Raw genomic sequence first — 23,109 nt, 5'->3', positions numbered from 1 at the left:
TAGAAGATGTGTGTCAGTCAGATGACTGTGTTTATATCCATAAGAGATACTCAGTAGTCTGGAGTTCAGTTTTTGTTAAAAGATCGTGTCCATCTTAGCATTGCTAAGGAGTTTTGTGAAAACCAAAGTGCTCTATCTGTTGAGAAACCATATCAAATTCTTGTATTCTGTTCTGAAATATATTCAGTCAATCAGTATATTTTAAGAAGGGCAGAATGGTTGGAAAGCTTATATGCACAATGCCCAAGAAAAAAGAACTGTTAGGCAGAATCTATATGTGTAGGTCTACCTGAAAGTAGTGCCTCCTATTTATTTCCATGGAGATTACAACAGATACAACGAGCACAGTAACACTATCAGACAAAGTAAATTCTCAGCTTCAAAACACAATTGTCAACATAGTCATCACCATTAGCTCTACGTTTTTACCAGCAATAAAGAAGAGGGCTGCATCTGTCTCATGGTAACAAAATGTCATGGAATACTGGAGGGAAGTTTCCACCTCTACTACCATCCCACCATCATCTGCCTCTGATGTTGTGGGCCAACATCATAAAATAGGAGGCATCGCTTTTGGAGCAGCCCTCCTCGCTATGCCAAGTCTGAAAAATGCTGAGCAAACTGTTTTGCTTCAGACCTGAGTATGTAATAGCTGTCTGTTAGCAGAGGCAGTATCTAAGAAAATAAAAGATGTGCACTGGGGTGGGAGGTTAACAAATGTTTTCTGTCTTCTTAAGAGGAGTTATTTAAATCTTTCTTTGTCTTTCTTTGCCAGTGTGTGCAAATGCATTGCTACCAGGTATAATTTAGCATGTTGAAATACTGCTTAAGTATCTGATCTAACTTTTTTTTTTCTGTTGTGATCTTGCTGTGACTTCAATTTGCATTTGAAATAGATGGCAGATCTTTTAGCTGTGATTGTTTCTGCTGAAAGACAGGCTAGTCTTTGATCTGTTTAGCATTCCTGTCTTTTATATTATACAATAAGTCATTGAGCTGAGTGACGAAAGAAAGAACACCTCAATCTGGAAGTTAACCATTATATTGGCAAGCAGCATCTCCAACGTGCTGATGTACAGTTCTATTTCATTCACAATTTTTTACTGACAGTGTTTTACATTTCTCTTTTATTAAAATCATACTTGAACACTGACTAAAGTGTTTCTATCAGGCAGCTTTTAAAATCTGCGTATCAAAAACGTGAGAGGTGCCCTGTAACAGTTTTTCAAACAAATTAAATGAAACTGAATTCTGCTGATCGGTTTACTATTTAAGCTTCGGATGGCAGTAGTTTTAATTACGTCATCTTGACTTGTTTTCTCTGTTAGGAATTGTGTCTGTCAGAATGGGCTGTGTTTCTCATGTTCTTAAGCGTACATGCCTCAGTAAGTGCTGCAGTGAGGGCACGCAGTGAAAATAGCTGTGTCCTACCTTGAGCCACCAAGGCTGGTGGGTCTGGACCTAGCCCAGCAGGGCTGACCTGGAATCATTAGAGATATAAACTCTGGAAAGAGAAAACGTTAAGCTTGGGAAGTAACTCGAATGACTGAATTTCAGTATTATTGTACATGAGTATGTCGTAGGGATACACCAAAACCTCTTACAGTGCTTATGATGCAGTATGGTTTTGCAGGGAGTTAAATGGATCATACATCTTTCTGCTGACCGGTAAACACTAAACTAATGTTTTCTGTACAAATACGGGAGATGAAAATGTAAATGATACATCTCCCTTTTGTCTTCTTTTCTCTTTTATTCTCTCCCTTGTTTGTTCTTGCTTTCATACCGAGGCCAGTGCTGTTCAGCAGGGCCGGGTGGCTCAAGTACAGTGCTATACAAAGGCAAGTGCTTGGTCTTACTTGGTGGTTCTTCTTAGCACGGCAGCTTATGGTTCTTTTATATAAGAGCCCCTGTAACACATTGAGCAAACATAAAATGATAACTTGTGTTAACTTCTAGTGCCTCTTAATTGACTTTAAATGTTTGATATAGGTTTTTCCCAGGAGAGCTGGCAGAAAAGCTAAGAAAGGACTTTTCTTTGGGAACAGCCTTGCTTTCTGAGTTAAAAAATAAAAACAAAAAAAGAGTCAAACCAAGGGAAATCTTATTTTGACATTGACGGAAACAAGACCTCATTGGTATTATTTATTTGGAGATTAGAGTAATGCATTGATTTCATTTAAATCTTGCCTACCAAATCATTGAAATCTTTTTTTTAGCCATAGTTAACATGAATTCAGGCACTCTAAGCAGAAGAAAGGAAGATCTTACAAACAGCCAGCTGAGAGATGTGCTGCAAGAGTCTACTGGTTCGGCCATTATCCTAAAGGCAGATCTTCAGTCTTCTCAAATAGTCTCTACAATTAGATGTAAGCCTGAGTTCATTGTTGGGTTGGAACTCAACACAGTCCCACAGTCTCTCAGTTGCTGAGGTGTGAAAATTGAAATTTGACAGAGGAAATAGCATGCTTGAGGTTTGATGTTACGACACTAGGAAGCTCTGCCAGACTGAAGCATTGAAATCTGCTCCGGCCTGCCTTTTTTCTGGCTTATCACAGAATCACAGAAACACCAATGTTGGAAAAGATATAGAAGATCATCCAGTCCAACCATCCACCTATCACCAATAGTTCTCACTAAACCATGTCCCTCAGCACAAAATCCAAGTGTTCCTTGGACTGCTCTCCTTCCCCTTTTCATACCATCATTACTGCCTACTTACAGAGACACATTTTTGCAGTTCACTTTTGTTTTTACTTACAGCTAGAAGTGTATTAGAAGGAGATGCTCACAGTCGGTACCTGGTTAGCAGAGCAAAGAGAATGTTACAACCTTAGTTTGTGTGGTCAGCAAAGAGCTTTTTCTTTGCTTGTATTTATGAATTAGTTTGTAGAATTGAGTCAACTGTCCATGTAAGTATTTATGTGCAGAGTGTATGTCTGTGCTATTTCGTATAGCTATGCTGTTACAGTATCACAAGAATGGAAGTTGATGTAACCAGTTTTTCACAGTACATTTGAAGGGGCAATGACAGGTTTGGGGGGTCTGTTCTGCCATTCTGGCACAATTGGTTGTTTTGTATTTGTTGTTTTGTGCAGCATTTGGAAAGTCTGTTGAAATCTGCTTTGGCCTGTGCTGCTCAGCTCTGATGAACAAAGATGTGTTTTTATTAAAGGATCCTCAAGCAATCATTCCTGTGCTCCACGAGTGGTCTTGCTGTACCTGAACTCTGGCTCCTTTCCCGGTGCAGTCTTTTGGATGAGAGAGGAGGAAAAAGTGGGTGGAGGTGATTGAATGCAGAGGTCACTGTTTTATGTTCTTGCTAGCAACGTCAAATGTAATGTGTCCCTCATTGGCAGGCATGGTCAGATAGAGGAGCCAGAACAGAACAGTCAGTTTAATCACTGTATTCTGCTTTTGGCCATGGGTTTTCTGGCATACGTATCTCTGCACAGTGGTAGCCAGAGCGTGGTTCCAGGAGTAAGTGCTTTTCATGTGTTTTGTAAGCTGATGAGAGCAGGCTTTTGCCAATTTTTCTGTAAATGTGTATGTGATTCTTTTGTTTCCTAAATTAGCTTTTTGTCATCCTGCAAGAAAGTCAGTAAAATGTGTGTCAGATACGTGAATTAGTAAGTTTGCTGCTGAAAGAAATCTGTTAGCTGTAATAAGAAATATTTCCAAGATATGGTTTCATAAGTGTTTTATGAGAAGGCTATTCTCATTAATATTTAGTTTTCTTGTTGTTCTTGAGTTTGCTATTTCATTATGCTTTCCAGGTGGGCCTGGTTTTATATACTACAAAGCAAATGGGTACTACTGTAACTTGTTTGCAGCATTTGACAGTGTAATGCTCCTAATTAATTCTTATTTAAGCTAAGTAATATCTTGTGTCAAAACTGTCATCCAGAAATAATGTAGTGATACAAAGACTTTCTTGTTTGCATCAGGTTGTAGAAATGTCCAGTGGTTAGATAAATAACCTAAGCAGTCACAAATGATATTATCTTTTATCATAAAACAAAGACCTATACTGAGATGTTTGAATGGATTAATTCATTTTCTGTGGCCACAGAAGCAAAGAAAATTTGCACTAAGTTATGATCTTACAAGAGTTTAGTCTGAATATTTTGCACAGATTAAATTTTTGGGGAATTCCATCATTTCAAAGATACCACAATGTACACAGAGTATAAGTAATACCTAATGTAGACACTTGACAACATCAGCATGCTAATTTGCTGGTACAAGGTGTTGATTCTTAGTGGTTTTGATAACTTGTTTTGATAACTGATTAAGCAATATTGAAGTGACTTCACCACTTGACATCTTGTATCTCAAATCAGTGGTTTTTGACCATGATTTGGAATTATAATGTCATCTATCTCAATTCATGTTGACACAGACTTTTGTGTTGCAGAAGGAAACATGGAACAGTTTATAAATTCATTCCTGTTGATTTTCAATTTAAACTTGTTTGATCTTCTGTAGTTTCATCTTCACATCCACATAGCTTTTGTGAATGTCCTGTCGTTTCAGCAGAAATATTCCATATGCAACGAGGGCTAAATTGTGGATCAGTAGGTAAAACTGGCCCTGAAGACCTTCACGTACTATTGATTCCTGGGAACGTCTGACCCTGGGAACATGAACCAACCCTTTTTGCTAATGAGTTTGTCTGCATGAAGATATTGGAAAAAGTAATTAAAGGTGTAATGCATGTTAATTAAAGTCTGTTAAACACTCATGCCCATGATTTTATTAATTACTAGAGTGGCCTGAGGTCATAGTAATTCAGTTCAAGCTCTTAAAGGTAAAGACCCTTTTGATCCAGAACGGAAGGCTTTTTTGTGAAGTTAATAAGTGTGTCAGGAATGTTCTCTTGTGGACAAATCTGTTTGTCAGATGCAGAACAGAAAAGTAAAGCGGGCAAGGACAGCGCTTAGAGGAGTCTTACTTCAGCATGCTCTGAGGTCTGTATCGTGTCAGTCTGCAGCTGGAAAGATGAAGCCTTTCATTTCTGGTTCGTAATTAATGCACAGATTTTATGGATTAACAGTAGCCAGCGGGAAGAGGAAACTGGGAGGGGGGATAGGATGTGATAGCCATGTCTTAGTGCGGAGCTGCTAGGTCAGAGAGGAAGGAAGTTAGCTGCCAAGATAGCAAATATCTTTTTTTTTTCCTCCCGATCTTTGGTAACTCCTGGAGTTCTCAGGCATATTTTAAGACTTCTCTGGTGTCTTGCTGTCAGATCCACACTTGTGAAAACATGACTTTTGCTGTTGTGATGTTTGCATTGCATGGATGTTTCAGTAGGGACTCAGATACTGCTGACTGAACTGCAAGAGAAACAAAAATAATGTTAAAGGTCCAACGATCTTGGTGGTGCTTATGTTCAAAAAGAGACATGCTGTTTTTACAAATGTTTCGTTTGCTTGTGTTAGTTTGAATCACTTGCAGTTTAGGCTGTTTAGTGGTTAAAATAAAGAACATTCTTGCTGACTGCATTAACTTCTGTTGAGTGAGTGTGCTGCTGCAGTGCTGGCATATAGGCAGACACTACGTCACATTGTTATCTGGGTTTTGCTTGTCTGTGTTTTATCGTGTTGCCTAACAGTTTTAATTAAAAAAAAAAAAAAGAAAAAAAAAGACTGGTATGAACAGTTGTACATAGAACTATCTGAAAGCAGCAGATCAAGAGTGTCTCACACCAGCTGCTTACTGAAACAAAGGGAAGTATTATGAGAGGCACAATAAAAGTGTTTGCTATCCATGCTTTCAGTCACAGGGCAGACACAAGCCTTCACAGTAATGGATTTTGAAGACTGGAGCTTAGTCTTGTGGAATTTTATAAAACAGAGTTGTTTTATCAGAGTATTGTCTTGCCAGTTGTGTAGTGTGAGTCTGGTTACCATGGAGTGCGGTCAGCTGGGGGAGACAAATGCAGTCAGCAAACCAGTGCCTTGTATCATAGGCTCTGCTGTGGTTTCTCCCTCTCTGGTTTAAATTCACATTTGGGAAGGAGTAAAGTGGTGGGGAAAGAAGACACCTTTTATTTAAATATAAAACAGTTTTAACCCTAATCAAAATTATAAGTCGTGAGCGTGCAATTTATCCCTATATACAATGGAGGGATATTTTTCCTCTTAATCTTACCCTGCTATCTGGATCTCTGTCTGGCATTGTTCCCTGCCTGCCTGGTGCCTGCTGGGCAGTGGCCACGTGGCTCTGCCTGGAGGAGATGCTTGGTGTCTTCCTGCCTGTCCTGTAGACCGAGAGCGAGGAGCTCCTCCTGCCCCAGTGCTCACCTCTGCCCCCTGTCCCCATGAAGCTGAAGCTTTGGCTGAATGGCCCTATGGTACAAGACAGAACTGTCAGATATGTGCTGAAGACTGTGTTAGTTCACAGTAGGAAAATGCACTATCAAATGCAACGTTTTTATTAGAAGCCAACCCTTGCTTTGCTACATTTCTTTGCTACAAAATGAGTCTCTACTTCCAACATGAGGCAGCACTAACACTTTTTATCATGTTTTTGCACTTAAATGAGCGTTGGTATATAGACACAGTTGTTATGATATAACAAAATCTCAAATTTTTTTTTTAATAAAGAAAAAATAGAGATAATTGTGTAGTGTTGGGCACCTAACTGTTGATTGAGAAAAGGGAAAGATGGAACAATATCTAGAAATTATCTTTTGTAAACAGCAGTGGGCTTCACATGAGCTTTCTATGATTCTGTGAGTTAGAGGAGCTATGTTCTTGTCAGGAGTTGCTCAGGAGAACTTGGAAGGACTTAGGTGCAGATCTGGAACTTCTTTAATGGAATTTTGAGTCTTCAGAAGTCATCTGAGATCCTACAGAGAGAAGAATGATTGCATATGGGTGGGATGAAAGTATAATCAGCCTGAATGGATGAAAGCTTTATCTTTTGACATTGGTATAAAACTTCTTGTCAAAGAGAGAAGTGAAAGAGATTCCTCTCCGAGAGTCTGGTGTGATGTGGCTCACTTCTAAAGTTTGTGTCAGAAATGATCGATATCTGCACAAAACATACAGGCTGAACTAAAAATACAGGAACTGTACTCAGGGCAAGGCTATTTCAGATGAGAGGCCTTTTTGATAAGAGCTCTGCGTGAGCACAGTGGCTGGGGGTTTTGGTCCTTTCATACAGGAGGGGTTTGGATGTCTGTCTCAGAGCATCTGCAGTAGGGCACAGTTTTTACTATTTAGAGCTGAGATGGAAAGTTCCAATTTAAATCTGGTGCCAGAGTCTTTTATAGAAATCATGACTTGTGGTGTATTATAGGTCAGTGTATATTTGCTAGTTTATATTATGCTGACGAAATTGGCAAAATGCTTATTTTTACTGGTAAACATTCAGGAGGTTTTCTCCTCACTCCTTCTTCTTCCAACAAAATAGTATTTGTTTTGTGTGGAATTAGGTCAGCGTTTTATAAATCGTCTGCCTCAGCGATGATGTGAAAATGTGTGGTGACACACAAAGATTTCTATTCTCAGCTACTCAGGACTGCAGATGAAGTTAACTTTATCCTAATTTTAGTTTTGGAAGTTACGGCCGTGTAGAAAACAAAATGCTTCTGGCAGCATAGGAAAAATACAACTTTTAAACTCTAGCAAGAGTAGCTGTTTCAGGGATATTGCCAGAATAGGTGACCCTGATTAATTTAGCTCATCCTTAAGCCCCTTTCAAAGCCTGAAAAGCATTTTGTAATGTCTTCAAATCCCTATGACCCCTGGCTGTAAGGATGGTGAGTTCCATAGTTGTGGGCAAAATGCAGTGCTGCACTTCAGGCCCTGTGTTCAGTGAGACAGTTACTTGAAAGGGGAAAAAAACTGTGGTCATATTTTAGTGTATGTATAGTAATGTTGTGTGAATGTGTTTCTATGCAAGCTAATTGTATCATTTCTGGAATTGTTTATACGTAACTCCCACATGCTGTGACTGGCATTTTCTGTGTTATCAGAAAATACACAGAATTTATAAACTACTGAGTACCAGCAGTCTGCCTCGTGGAAAAATGCCTTTCTTAGAACTGAAGTTGTATGATTCTTCTGTTGAAAACACATGTACTGTTGTGTATTGCAACAAACGTGGTTTAAAAGTATAGAGAAGGACGTTTGCAGACAAACTTACACTTGCAAAAGCAAGTTCCAGTTTTTTCCCTAATTTTTACCTCACATAGTTATATATCAGACAAGCTTGTTTTGGACAGCTTTTTATGAAAAGAATAACTTGAGAATTTCAATGTTTATTCAGCTTTAAATCTTGAATATTTGGCATAGATGTGAACCTGGAATTTATACCACAAGCATAAGGAAAGGAACAAAGCATATTTCATTGCAAATAGTCATGCTTTGCAGGATGAGGTAATGAAAGTTCAGTGCTGGAATGACAGCTTGTAAGAAAGAATGCTTCTGAATAAAAATACTGTTAGAAAGATGTGTTAGTTCAACCTTTCAGATTATCTGGGGTGAGTTGACCCTTCCTGTATTACCTTTTCTCAACTGTTGCTTTATTCATGCATGAAGCTCTAAGGTATGGCTTATAATAATCTTACAGCCATGTTTAAATGTGCCTTTGCACACCTGACATCTGTTTGGGAATTTTGTCTGAGAGAATTTTTTTAAAAACACCATGTTCTGCCTCATTTTCCCTGTTGTGTTCATCTTCACTTGTCTTTTTCCTGTAGGTGAAGCAGCTTTAAGAGGTGAGCCCAGAATGCAGTCTCTCCCAGTATCCTCTGCTCTAACCAACCATCGGACAGGCCCTCCTCCGATCAGCCCCAATAAGAGAAAGCTCAGCATGGACCAAGGGGATGATGAGATAGACTGTGAAAATGAACATGTTTCTAAAATGAGTCGAATGTTCAATCCACATCTGTAAGTGTCTCGCTTTTATTACTTCTGTTTCACAGAACGCAGTGCTGTCCTCTTCATCTCCGTACGTGCTAAAATCATCCTGTGTCTAAATCTTCCTGGTAGATCTTTCCTTTGTTCCAGATTGCATGAAAATTCTGCACAAAAGCTGATGAGATTAGATGAGTGATGACTTGTTTGGTTTGCATGCAACAAAGCAACAGGAATTATAGCTTAACTTCGTAACAAAACACATACACTAACCTTGCAGTTTCTAAAGCATTGTTCGTGTGTTCTTTGTAATTTGCTCGTTTCACTTCTCTGGATTCTGAGCAGTCTGTACTCTGGGGGTGGGGAAGCAGGAGGAGGAGAAACAGAAGTGGTTTGCATTTTTCAGAGGCCAGGAGATTGTGAGCCAGCTGCTCTGTAGTCTGCCTTGACAACTGGGCAAGCTGCAGTTGTTGCTAAACATTACTTGGGCGATTGCACTCCAGCTCTGACAGTCAGATGTGGAATTTTTCACACAGGTAAGGTGTTGATGAGCTAGGTGCACGTGTTGGGTAATCATCAAATGCCATTCTTGCTGTGTGCATTCCTAGGAATGCAGGTCTGGTTGGCATGAAGTACAGGCTTAGAGAATTCCTTTCATTCTTGACTGGAGGAAGTGTTTGGAGCAGTTCAGCAGTCCAGGGCAGTCTGATAGCTGAGCGCCGTTCCCTGCTGCCTCAGCTCTTACAGCCTCTGCATTCCTTGCATTCCGCTCTGCTGTGGACTGTTGTGTTCAGTCATAAGATGCGGACTGAGGTATTTATCCTCAAATAAATCACCATAGTGTTAGTCAGAGGCTGGGCCTGTAGTCTGCAGTCTTGGAATTTGTTACGAATCAGGAATCCAGCACTGAAGTAATGCAAAACAATAAAAGCTCACAAGCAGAGGGAGACTTCTCATTTACAACATACCTTCTCTCTCCTAAAAACTTAACTATTTATAGCCTTTCCCTGGCACTGAAAATGGTGATACTGGAAAGAACCACATGCTCTGTTTCTGTGGCATACATACATGATACATCTGAAGAATTTTATGACATTTTTGAATTATTGTGTAACTTTGTGGGAAAAGGTGTGATTTGTAAAAATTCATATGCCAATGATGAAATAAAACACAGCTGGCAGTTACGTACATTACAGCACTTTATACAGTGGAGACTATAAAAATAATGAAGTCTGAACCAACAGACTCATGTGCAACCAGCGTTCAAAACTGAAAGATGCAGGCAGTTACTCCATGTGATCCCTTAGGCATAGTCTTTTCTAGTATGGTTTTTACTCACTGCATTCTTTTTGTATGTGAAAGGCACATCTTCTGCTAGTAAAAAGCGCTGGTTGTCTGCCTAGTATTCATGTGATGGGACTTAATCTATTTCAATTAATGCTTCTACTGCATATGAATCATGATCTAACGTAATGCTTTTTCATTGTAATTTAACAGTTGAAGTGGATTATTCAAACTTTGCAGGACGGTCCTAAAATATTTTGGGGATGAGAAATGTACTGTAGAAACTTGATTTTTTTTGCAGTGACAAAAAGGCAGTAAATTTTGAGAAAGAAGTATTTTATGGAACACGGTAATGCTGCTCCCACTGTAGTGACTTGGAGCTTCTAAAAGTTCTGGTTTCATAATATTCAATTTGGAAAAGCAAATCCATGAGAGATGCCCTTGCTACTGATACAGTGTGACAGCAAATATGTTTTTGTGACTTGGACTATAGAGGTGAGGGCTTGTATTTTGAGCTTTTCAGGTTTTAGTGTCCTGAACAGACAGGAGGAGGTTGTTGGTGATACAAAAATTGTTCAGTTGGTATCACACGCATCTTTGCCACATAGCACTGTTTAAATCTCTGCTCCTTTAGCTGAGTGTCTTTAGTTATTCTAACTGACCGGAATGGACAGATCTTGTTCATCTGGAAGTCGGTGCTTGGAAGGCAGTAGTCTTTACAACCACAAGCATCTCTTGTTCAGACATCTGGGTCTTTGTGATCATCTTGGTAGAACTGTGAAGCAATTGAATATTCATCCTCTTACCAGCAGCATATTGTGAGTGGAAATGTAATTCAACAGGACGAGAATCGGGCACCGTGGTTCATTACAAATGATAGAACTTTTGTTAGCAATTTCATGTTAACTCTTAGCATCACTGTGCATCAATGGGAATGAATCCATGTACCTGCTTTGGATATTCTATTAGACATCAAGCAATTCTAGCCTTCTGTTCTGAAATTGAATGCTTTGAGATAATCCTTGCTCACATGTAATTCCCAGACGTATCTTTCAAATGAAGCTCATTGGGGGCTGTACCTGGGAATGTTTACTTTTATCGTGAAAAAATTACAACTAGTGGAGCAGACAGGGCTGTGAAGCACAGCGAATCGTATGCCCTGGCAATTCTATTATGCTTCTAAAATTCCTGTGCAAAGAACAAATTTATGAAAGGCTCTGTTTTCAGGGGAGATAATTCTCAGCCTTGGGATAAAAAAAATACACATACCTGAGACCTTGCAGAAACATTTTTAAGATCTTTGCTTTACGGCAGTGTGCTGGACTGTATGTGTACAGCTTCTGTATTTCTGTTGTTGTAGAAATGACACCCACAAACTTCTCACTTGATAAAACCACACTTCCACCGCAGGTTCAAACCCAGGCCCTGTAGTACGAAATCCTTTTGTGTACATTTCACACTTTCTTGTGATCTCTCAAATGCTTTACTTAAAATGCATTCACTGAAGCATAGTCTTACTTAAGTAAAATGTGCTTTGTGTACTGTACTGAATTTTCTGATGCTCTGTAAAACAGCAGAGAGTTTATTTGAAGCCTCACGTTGGAACATGCCTTTGTTCTCCTGTGATTTAGAGGAGAGTAATTAGGAACTTGACTGGTAAGGGGCTGGAGCTCTACCAGTCTTTCTTAACAAACGAGGTCTCTTTATTGCATTTCCAAGATGTATTTAGCCCTGTATAAAATGATCTATATCTGGGCATTGTGATGTAGGTGGAGCGCGAATGAAGTGTGTTGTACCTTTAAGTAAAGGTCTCAGGCCTGACCTATGTTATGTGGGTTTCTTGTTTGTCAGGCTGGAGGCATTTTCTCATTTTCACAGTTCAGCTGAAAACAAAGGCCTCCTTATCCTTGCAGGGAGCTCTTAAGAGCTGACATCAGCCTTTTCCCAGCAGGCATCATTTCTGCCTTAAGAGTCCTTGCAGGGAACTGAGAAGTCCGATAACAGTTTCTTCTCATGGCATTTTGTTTGCCAAAGAGCAAATCAAATCGGTAAATGCCAAGAGCATAGAAATACTCCTTTTTTTAACTTTTTTTTTTTTTTTTTTTTTTTTTTTTTTTTTTTTTTTTTAAGACATGACACTGGGCTGTTACTGCTGCTCTGATTTTACTAGGAACTAGAAGGAGCATAACAGTATTTGGAACAGGGGCAGTTATGGGTAACAGTTTATAGCTGTGGTGTGGCGATTTTAGAAATAGTTTGCATGCTGGCAAATTGTGGTATCGTCACTGTGCTTACAGTTAGAGAGAATTTATGACACAGACATCTTCAAAAACATTCAGATTTTGTGTTAGTGCTAAAATTGTACATGAAACTGTTTGGATTTCCAGTGGAAGGAAGCTAGTATTTTTTCTTTGCTTGTAGTGTGTATCAGGCGGAAAGACAGTGTTGTGGTTTGGGGCTGTACAGAGATACAGTACTGTGAACGGAGCACTTTCCATTTGTCTCTTGTCACCAATTCCTGTATGGCTTGGTGGCATTAGGATTGCAATTAATGTTAATTTCTATATGAAAACTATTACACTACAGCGATTAGCACACGTTGGGTATATGTAGATGAATTATGATCTCTTGATTTGCATGATATGTGGTTCAGATTTTTGTTGTAAAAAAAAATGATAGAAAAGAAGTGATAGAACAGTGGGCATTCAGGAGAATGTATTTACTGTGGGAAAGGTGTTTAGGCACAGGGGAACGGGTTCAGAGGGTGCCTGGTGTTCCATGCCTGTCAGCACTGAAAAGGCATTGGGATCATGCTCTCAATAACGTACTAAAGCAGTTGGTTAGCTGTGCAGCAGTCAGGCAACTGCTCCTGATGATCTTTGAAGGTCCCATCTAACAGAGCTATTCAGTGGAGTTTGCTCACTTTAATTAACACTGCGATAGAAGTTACATTGGCACTACTTTTTAAAAATCCCTTTTAAGCTGTCCTGAAGGTTATCTGCATTTGAAAGTCATAGAACAATTTAGGTTTGGCCCTGGGAAATGATTTCATTCAATCCCTGATACAAGATGGGTCAGCTGTGTCCTCCTCAAGCCTGCAGTCGCTCTCTGCAAAGAACTGAGTGAGGTCTGAAGTAATCAATAAACCGAGTTCCTAATTATAGGAATAGACCCCATCACCTCCTTCCCTGCTGTTCTCTGGCATTCTCAGGCAGAGGATGTAAGGTTGAAATGGTCTGTAGAGAATCAGATCCCTGTTGTGGCAGGGGCTGGCTGTGGATCCAAGCAAGGCTTGAAGATTTAGAACTGGGCTGTAGAGGTAGTGTGGGAGTTTTCAGAAAAGTTTTTTTCTGCTCTTAACTGCCTTTTTTTGTTCCAGGCTTTATGGGATATTAAGACATGTGCTTATGCTGTCATTGTATTGTGACAAATGAGAATAGAAAAAAACAACCCACACACATCTCTGAACACCCAGTGCCTTACATTTGCTTGCAGGAGTTCTCCTAACAAGAATGTGCCTTTGAAGTATTTGCAATTAACCTGGTGTTTGCCAAGAGATTCTGCTGAAGCTGAAGGTCTCTGCACTCCTAGTGGCTTTGGCACATTGTGGCTCTGGTTGGTCACAGCAGGCAAAGGATTACATAGCAGCTTTCAAATTGCTTTTCCACAGGTTTACATGTCTTTTTTTTTTTTTTTTTTTTTTTTCCCTCTCTCCTTGAATAATAAACCAAAATTAGTCAGATATATTTTCTTAACTATTAATGGAGATCACTCCATTCATTCTTCTTAAATTGTTTCCAACAAATGTACATTAAATGGAACCTTTAGTGAGTCTCAACGTGTCTGAGTTAATATTTAACACCGAGGTTTGCAAATGTTCTGAAGGGGGAATTTCAGAAAAGAGTCAAATCCCGTTCAGCTCAGGAGGCCGTAGCCAAGCACATTGCAGTGCTTGTTATGGGCAGCTTTGGGGTTGGAATTGGATTAAGAGCATTTTGGTAATGCACAGAAAGATCAGATCTGCCAAAATTTGGTTGCGTGTGTAAGTACTTGGAAAAACCAGGCAGTGTTAGGGCTGTCCACATGCGAAGAGGAAGGTTTTGTTAGCTAGGTCCAGACTCGTTCCTGACTTCCCTTCTTGTGGTAAAGTGGCATAAAACCTCCATGGACATGGCCGTGCCCATGAAGCCTCCTGACTGCGATGGGTGCACAGTGCTGTGCCAACACTTGGCAGCATGCACAGCACCGAGCCTGCTGCTGCCCTGTCATCCCAGGGAGCCTTTCTTCATTCTCACTAATGGGAAGCTCTGCATTGCAGAAGTTACATAACTACACCGGGCTGAAATTCAGCGCTGGTCCAAAAGCGCGATACCACAAGAGGTAGAAAGAGCCGGTACTGCTGACAGACATACCCTAGCTGTGCATCCCAGCCATATGGAAACAAGGGCTTAATCTCACCTCTTTTATTTAACCATTTTCCCAGATGTTTCCTGCAGTTTGACAGATGTGCCATTTACTAGAAAGTTGTGCTCCTGAGAATTAGAGTGTTATGGACACGGTTGCTATAGACAATGACTCTGTAAGGGTAAGACTTGGACTAAAATATTACATTAATTTCTAGTTGAATAAGTGCGTGTTGTTTTTTTGGGTTTTTTTTTTTTCCCCGGGACTGAAAGCGCCGGGCCGGACGGTCTCCTTTCATTTTCTCCCCCCTCTGTACCGCGCCACAAAAAGGCGCTCCGGCTTTAACCCGTTCTCTCGGCGCTGCCTCCCGGGCTCCGGCAGCGCCCCGAGCGGAGCCGCTCGCTGCCCGCCGGGGACTCTTATCGTGACGGGGCGCCGCGCTCCGCGCCGCAGCCGCTCGCCAAGTCCGTGAGGCCCCGGGCGGGCTGCGGGAGGACGCGGCCGCCTTCGCGCGCCCTGGCAATGATTACCCTGAGGTTCGTAGCGGGCCTCGCACGGCGGCCCCGCGCCGCCGCCTCCCGCCCCCGTGGCGGCCCCCGTCGGTCAGGGGGAGCCGGCAGGAGAGGAAAGGACTCGACTCGGCCATGCGGGCGCATCTCTCGTTGGAAAATGCTGCCGCTCTGCTCGGTGGGAATGGAGCGGTGCTTTGCGTTTCTTACATAACTCCTCCCGCGCTGTAAACAAGCGGTGCCGCTCTCGGCTCTCCAGGATTTCTCATTCACGATGTAAATAGTGCTCGTCCACTGCGGCGGAGCGTGCCGTGCTGCCAGCCGGGCGCTGGAGCTGTGCTGTGCTGTGCTGTGCTGCGCTGTGCTTCCCGGCCCGGTTGGGATGGAAGCATCTTCGCAGCCATGAGAAAACCTTTCCAAAACATCTGGGCGAAGCCGCAAAGCCCTTCGTGAAGTCTGTAATGTGGCACAGACGTACCGGCGCTGCACATCATGGAGCAGTCACATCGGGCAGTGCAGGTTTGTGCCCGTGCTCCCATGGCTCGGCCATCAGAAGCTGTGCAGCCATGTGCCCCAGTGCTGCGTGGGACAGGGCTGGTGGGAGGCTCGAGCCCTGCTGCCACAGCCTTCACATCAGTAACGTTTGCTGACCGTCAGTCAGTCTTGTAAGCGGCGTGGAAACACAAAACCTGAATGCTTTTCCTTGTCCTTTGTGTTGTAACTAAAGCTTTCCTTAAGCGGAAGTGAGACGTTGCTGTTGGTTGTGGGATCTGACACCTTTAACTCCAATACAGAGCAGCAGCCTGTCTTCATAGGGGAGGTGCTCCCCTATCCCAAGCACATTATTTACACCCATACTGTCAACCCCGGGGGGGGTCCAAGGAGCCCGGAGATGCCGTATGGCGTCTCCGGGCTCCTTGGACCCCCCCGGGGCTGAGGCTTTCACCCCCCCCTCCTTTTTAAAGCTGAAAAACAAGGCTCTGTCATTCCACCTCCTGCTGATCTGACACGGTTAATTCCAGCAGCGTGACTTTATTTCCAGAGTGGCTTGTGTTGTTCAAGCTTTTCCTAAATAAATTTTCCATTCTCATGTTGTTGACATCTTTGACAATGCACAGAATCTATGTGGAGGAAATGATTACTCCATTCCTCTATGCTGAGCATACCTGTTGCAGTCTTTCGTGATTGAACTGAATAATATCCCATCAACTTTTGCAAATTGGGGGTTCTTAGATTGATCTAAGCTTGTGGTTCTTAACTTTTGCAAGAATAGTTGCATGACACGTGGTAAGTGATGAATGAAAGTAATTTTTTGAAATCAAAAAGCAGAAAGTATTGTAAGGAACTGCCAGAAAATACCGTAAGAAAATGTAACTGCCCTTTTTTATTTCCTCTAACAGTTCTGCAGTTTCACCATTGAGTTTCAACACCACCAAGTTTTTCCAGAGCCTGCAGAACAGACTGATGTACCCTGGCAACATTGAGCACACATGTATGTGGCTAATCTTGTTGCACTAGGGCATGACCCACTGCCGTGTGTATTTGATATGCAAGCTTTCTCCTGACGTTGGCCCACAGTTTTCTCTATGTGATCATAAATAGTTTTTACAGTATTTTCCAGTGACTCAGTACAAAAGGTTTGTTGCATGTGCCAAGTTTGACTTCAAAGGGATGTTAACATGGCTGAATTGTAAAAGCTGCACGTGACCCAGCACATGAATGGGTAGAATGTAAGAGGAATTGCCTGCCAAAAGTTCTTGGGTGGTGGGCATTGCAGTTGGGTACCAATTAATCGTTTTATAGCTCTGAATTTTTGCAGTAAGCCCTCTGTTTTCCTGGAAGCCTCTTCACTCTTCCTTTTCCTATCAGTTATTCCTTCCTGCTTGTTAGAAACTTCAGGAAAATTTGGAGTGTCTCTGTAACCTCATGTTTTATCTTACTTTTTTTTTTTTTTTTTTTCTGGACGCTTTTCCTCTCCAAGCAATTTGGAGTTCCTTATGAACATGGAACAGTTCAGGCTTCTATGCAGATCGATCCTTCTACTTTCTGTTCCAGCAGTGACTTCCTTTTCTTGCTCATGATGTGTTCATCTCCATACATGCAGTAGCCTGGCTTGCACTCCAGATGTGAACAGTGGCTGGCTCCCCTCTCTATCACCAGCTTCATTTGGCTCTCCAGATGTGATTACTGTGCCTTCAGGCACCCCTGTATTATGGTACCTCTGCATTGTTTGCTTTTCAGCTGGAAATGAAACCTTATTTCTGGGCTCTGACTGGCAGCCCTAGCATTAAGTTTTTAAGTTTAAAAAAAAAAAAAAAAGTACTCTGTAGTAGCTGTGTCTTCTAAAGACAGACTGATCCTCAGTGGGGCCTTTTTCAGCTTCTGCAGCATTCACATCTTCTGCCTTTTGGCTTTCACAGTTGGCAGAAATAGTTCTCCCCATCATGTTTTTCTGGTAGCGTTGTGCAGCTTGTTGGAGGACAGTGGAGCTGCTCTGTCGTTCTGTGAGTTTTGGGAATGTGGAGATATCAGGTAAATCCTGAAGGTTGGGTTACTTCTTTCTCCCTCCCAAGAACTGTGCAGTTCCTGTCATGCTGTCACACAGTAAGGAGAGCAGGAGCCCTGGGACGTGCCGTTCAGGTTAAGGGACCAGCATGCTTTTTCTCTTCTGGCTGTTGAGTTGGCTGGATGCTCTTGTCTCCAATCCCTGAAAACTCAGAGCTGATGAGAGCTTTTGTCAGCGGTTGTGTTCCACCTAAATGCCAATATTTAACAGAACATTGAGGAAACTAAACGAGCTGATGTTTACGCTCCTGGACTCACAGCCACAATGGTGCATTTTAGGAAACTTTTACAATTCCTGCAATGTTCTGTTATACTCGAGCACTTGTTATTGTGGTAATAATGAAATGCTGGAAGTTTCTTCTATTGTTCCACTTTATCGGGCAGTTTGGTTTGGTTTTTGAACAGTCCATATTTATTGTTACTTCAGAGAATGAATGAGATCACTTACTAGTTTAGACCTTTTGCAGATCTATATTGTATACGAAAATTTGCCAATTACATCTCGGGTGTAACCTCACATAAAACCTCTTCACAAATTCCAATTCTTCAAAATAAGCAACTGGGTGTGCAGCAGAAGCTTACCTTAGGAGTTTGGGAGGTGGGAAGGACAGACAGCAGAGGATTTGCAGGTGAGGAGACTCTTTTTTGTAAATATCGAACTAAGGAAACAGATAACTGCGCAGTGTACCTGTGTTAGTAAGGTAAAGTGGTTATCATTTCTTGCTTGGATGTGCATGCATGCACTCCAGTATCATTTTTCATTTAATAAATCCCAGAGTTTGACTTCTGTATGTAAGGAATGGTTTGCAGCATAAAGCAGTGGTACCTTTCACAGTGACTGTGTGGGGGGCAAAGCTGACAAATGCCAACTAATAAATAAATAATCCTGTGAGAAAAGTAGGATCTGAAATCGTGTTTAATTGATTTTACTGTACATTAGATCTAGGTTTCAGTTTTGTGGGTTTGGCTTTTGAGTAAGGTCTTACATCATGCGGTTCTGCATTCTTTCATCCTTGTGAACATAAGCCTTCAAGAAGGGAAGCTCTTCTGTATCTGAATGCTTTGCATGCTGCAGGCAGGCAGTAATGGGACAGCTTATTAATAATTTCTTTCTTTTCTTTCTTTCTCTGAAATTTCTTCTCCTGGTTGATTACACTTGGCAGTAACTATTCAGTCCAGAGTTTTAACTCTTAAAGTCTTGTTTTAGTGAGGATAAATTTAGAAAGTATGACCTATGTAAGGTTATCCTATTTCTTGTTAATATTATTTCTGTGGTTTCATTGTAAATTCTCAGAGGGTTTGTAGCACTGAGCTGGAAAAAAAAATAGTGAATTGTTTTATTACTATTATTATTATTTTTTAATGGCAAGGAATTGCAGAATGCTGACTACAGGGGGTGGAGAGAGCAGAGGAAAGACAGCTCGGCTTGGTGCATGCATACTTCTGACTCCTACAGAACTTGTGTAAATACCATGCTTAACTCTCCAAACTGAGCATGATGCTCAAGTTGAAAAATTCAGCACAACAAAAGCTCGTGTCTGGGAAGAGTGATGTTTAATTATAGGTGGCTGGAGAAGCCTCGAGGCAGGGCTTGAAATCCTGGATGCCTTTGCTGAGTTGTTTGTAGCCTGGGGTGGAAGGTGAAAACGTATTGACCTGCTTCTTCCCTTGGTTATACACACCTGGATGGTGAAAGAGATGAGGATTTGCCAGCTGCAGGCCTTGGTTACAGGTCTGCTGCTGCCAGCTGCATGGAGAGCTGCTGCTCTGAAGGAGTCTGTCAGCCACAGCTGTTCTCTGCAGCCACAGCAGCAGGTCAGGCAGCTGCTGCAAGTGCTTGAAGGGCAACGATAGGACGCCCTAAGCCTGTCTGTGTTATCATTGGGCAGAGCACGATTTTCAGGGAGCCCAAAAGGTTTCCTGGAGTTGGGGTTACGCTGTACAGACAACATTTAAATAACAGCAGTGGCAAAAAAGGGAAGCATTCTCCATCTTTGTCAGGAAACCATCAGCCCTCCAGATTCTGGGGAGGAAATGGTTCTTGCAAAACAATCATCTCTTGCAAAATGCCTACTTGGAAGCCTTTGGGGATGCCATAAAAGGAAAGGGCTACTAAGAGAATGGGATGGAAACAGGCTACGTGGTTAGGTGGCAGCCTTTCACAGTAGACCTGAAGAGCGTTTTGGGTTGTGTGGTCTATTTGTTCGTGTTATGAATGCTTCAGATCATTGGCTGACACTCAGTGAGCAAACTGCTAGTTAGTATCTTCAGGTTTTGTTTGTTTTTAGGGAATTCGGATTGCTTAAAAATCCTGATTAAGGACCGCTTAGGATTTGTCCCTTCTGGGTCATTCATTAGGTTTTGAAAGTCTTCTTACATTCTTACGTTGCTACCTCACAGTAACAGAGTTAATGCATGTAAACAGAGCTTTGGTGGGAAGTGCTCCCCATCCTGTGAAGAGGATACTTGCTATCAGTGGGTTACAAGTCCTGAAGTAGTCTTGAACAAAAGCAGCTGTCATCTTTCAAGCTGAAGTATTTGTGAATAAGTACAGTAGGAGATGTCAAAAAAGGAGTGTTATAAAGGATGCAGAAAATATCAGTTTGAACTAAGTTACACAAATGAAATAACTTACAGTTGACAATATTATATATTGTGTTAGTATAAGGAAAACCATCTCACGTGGATACTTGTTCTTTCTACAAGTAAAACATGCTCCTACAGTACAACCATTTCAAGTTAGAGCTCTGCTGCTGCCAAAGGGAGTGTGAAACGTCTGTGATTTCTTCACTTGGAGGTACAGTAATACTTTTGGCATCTGTTCCTTTAGAATCTAAGGGCTGGAAGTGAGTGTAAGCAAAACTGTCCCCTTTTGGTGGGCCTCTTTTTTTCCTTTTCCTGAAGCAATTGGCAGCGTTAGGCGGTTCCTGTAGGATGAGTGTGAATTACCACCACTCTGTGCCAGTGAACAGAGCAGCTGCGTTTAAAGGTTGTACAAAAGACTGTAAGAACAGTGCATTTTAGCTACCTTTGAACGACTTCCTGCTGAAGGCTGAAACGTTGCTTTCAATTAACAAACACTGAGAACCAAACTGCAGCAGACTTCCAGCTAACAGTCAGGATGTGTGTGGTTTTGGTATGACATCCATCTGAGCACATGATGCTTGGTAAGTGCCGGAGCCTCGGTTATGATTCACTGGGGAGAAACATGGAAAACAATGTCTGTTTTTTAAGTGCTGGAGAAATGAATTTAAGATTGGAGTCACGTATAATTTTGCTCAAATAAACCTGCAAGTAGCTTGAAGAACTCTGTTCAAAGGGGATTGTGAGGGTGCTGTGTATGCTGAGCCAACAGCTCCTCACTGCCTGGGGGTGCTCAGGTTCTCACCGATGCCAATGGCTGTTCTTCAAGCCACTGGAGATGCACTGGTGTATTCACCTCTGAAGATGGACTCCAGGGTTTTACCTGTGGAGATGTTTAAGACAAAATGGAGTTGAGGGATGATACAGCAGTTTGGACAGCTGGATTAACTTGTAGAGCATACTTCATAATTATTGGTCATGTTACGTGGATCCACCTGTGGAATTTTACATCCTTACCTTTAAATAGGAGATGCCACTTGCTCAGCACATGTGGCATTTTGAAACTGATTCATTTTTATAACTGTCTTGAGGCACATGCAGTGTTTTGATTGCCCCTGCAAACAAAGCATCTAATAGCAGAACAAGAACAGAACAGTTTTCCAAAACAGAATTGTCATAGCTGTACTTGGAAGGAAAATAGACAAAATATCTTAATGAAATATTTACATTGCGTTCTGTTTTCACAGAAGTTAATAAAATAATAGTTTTCATACTGTTCCTGTGGTCTGGATTTTTAGCAAGAACAGAACTATTTCTAATTTACAAATTGCCTGCATCTTGTATAGATAGGAAGTGCAAATTTAAGTACATTTTTCAGATTAATTCCTTCAATAATAATAATAAAAAAGGGAAAACTATCAGTTGCATAAAGGCATTTTAACACAAAATTACTTTTGAAATTACATTGCTTAACTGTTGAACTAATGAATACTCTGTGCATGCGTATTTTTATGTACAATTGTTTTACAAGTGGAGTCAGATGTCTGCAGGATTTGCTATTTATATTTAAACAGGAGGGACTCAGAAGCGCTGGGCTATTTTCACAAGGGCAGAGCTCTCATGTTACTACACAGTGCTGCAAAATCGTGAGCTAGGCTCACAACAATTAATACCTGATGTGAAAGTCGATGCTGCAGTTATTTGCCATTTTTTTGCCAGGACTGTTTGTTTGAAGGTGGATGAATTGAGAGGATTTTTGAAGAGCAGGGTATAAATCGTTCCCTGTCCGGAAGAGCTGTTGTTCTAATTTAGGAGAAGGGAGTTATTTTCCTACAGAAAGGGCTGGGTGTGATCTGCAGAGGTTACTGAGATAACTCGGTAATTTTTAGGTATCTTTGGGAAGCTGTGCTCTACTTCCTGCCTTCAGACTCCTCTTTCCCAGTTTCTTCATCCCTTCCTCTTCAAAAATCTTTGCAGAAAAGTTCATTTGTTTTGGCAAAACTACCCGTTCACCAACGTTTAGGGCTGTGACTCCTTGTTTAATGTGGGGAGTGAAATATTGTGCAAAATGATAAATGTTTTAAGCTTGGAAGTTCCAGTAGGTTTGTTCATCAGCAGTTCTTGACAGCCTTCCCCTCCCCCCAGCTATAAATGCAGCATGAAGAAGTTGAAATCCCAGTTCTAAGAGAGAGAAAAAAACACCAACAAACCAAAACAAAAAGCCAACCCCCCAAAACCTGGTGTAGCAACATTTTTTTCTGAACAGGGATTTATTTATTTTGTTTTAATTTGAAGCAGTAGTGAAAAGTAGGAATCTACTCCAGCTGTATTCGTTTTTTTAATCTCCAAATTGTTGTTTAAATCACAATAGCTAAGTGATATTTAGTTGAACAGTGATATTTTGGCTTGTGAACACCAAAGATATTGCACTGCAGAAAAGAATGAGCTGTTAGCAGCACCTGAACCCTGCCTGCAGTGCTGGCTTTTCATCTGTTACTTAGCAGCCATGTAGGGGCTGCTGTCCAGGTACAGAAGCAACCTGTAAAGGTGTGCTATTCATGAAGTTCCATACTTGCTTTGAGTTTGCTGTGCTCAGTTAATGTTTTCTGTACTGTAATTTAAGATGAGGATACAGTGCTTCAAATATAGAATCTGTTGTACTGCCATTAAATCACACGTTTGCATGTCATTGGCTCAGAGCAGTGCAATCCTAAACTTGCTTTCTTCTGCATGCCAATCTGTGAAGTAGGCTTGTGAGCTGAAATGGTACCAGAGCTGGCAGGGGACCGAGGTGTAACACTGGGAGAATGTGTTTCCTGGTGCTGTGTGTGCTGCTTTGTTGGATCTAAATCTGGCCTCCAAAGGAGGATTCAAGAAGCACTTGGTTTTCAGAGGAC

The 23,109-nt window shown here is 41.4% G+C and overlaps 1 protein-coding gene across 2 annotated transcripts in view; it reads left to right on the top strand.

Annotated features, from left to right (window-relative positions):
• VGLL4 (vestigial like family member 4) overlaps positions 1–23,109 on the top strand; it is a gene marked incomplete at both ends in the record, with an annotated part of 70,795 nt that overhangs the window by 40,630 nt on the left and 7,056 nt on the right. For both annotated transcript variants that reach the window (XM_079540607.1, XM_079540606.1), the window contains one exon: positions 8,711–8,900. In XM_079540607.1, coding sequence (XP_079396733.1) covers positions 8,711–8,900 — 190 coding nt within the window. The remainder of the gene's footprint in view (positions 1–8,710; positions 8,901–23,109) is intronic.

The sequence above is a fragment of the Tetrao urogallus genome (genome assembly GCF_951394365.1).
Source record: "Tetrao urogallus genome assembly, chromosome: 10".
NCBI classification, from domain to species: Eukaryota; Metazoa; Chordata; class Aves; order Galliformes; family Phasianidae; genus Tetrao; species Tetrao urogallus.
This window is presented reverse-complemented; position numbering and strand designations above follow the sequence as displayed.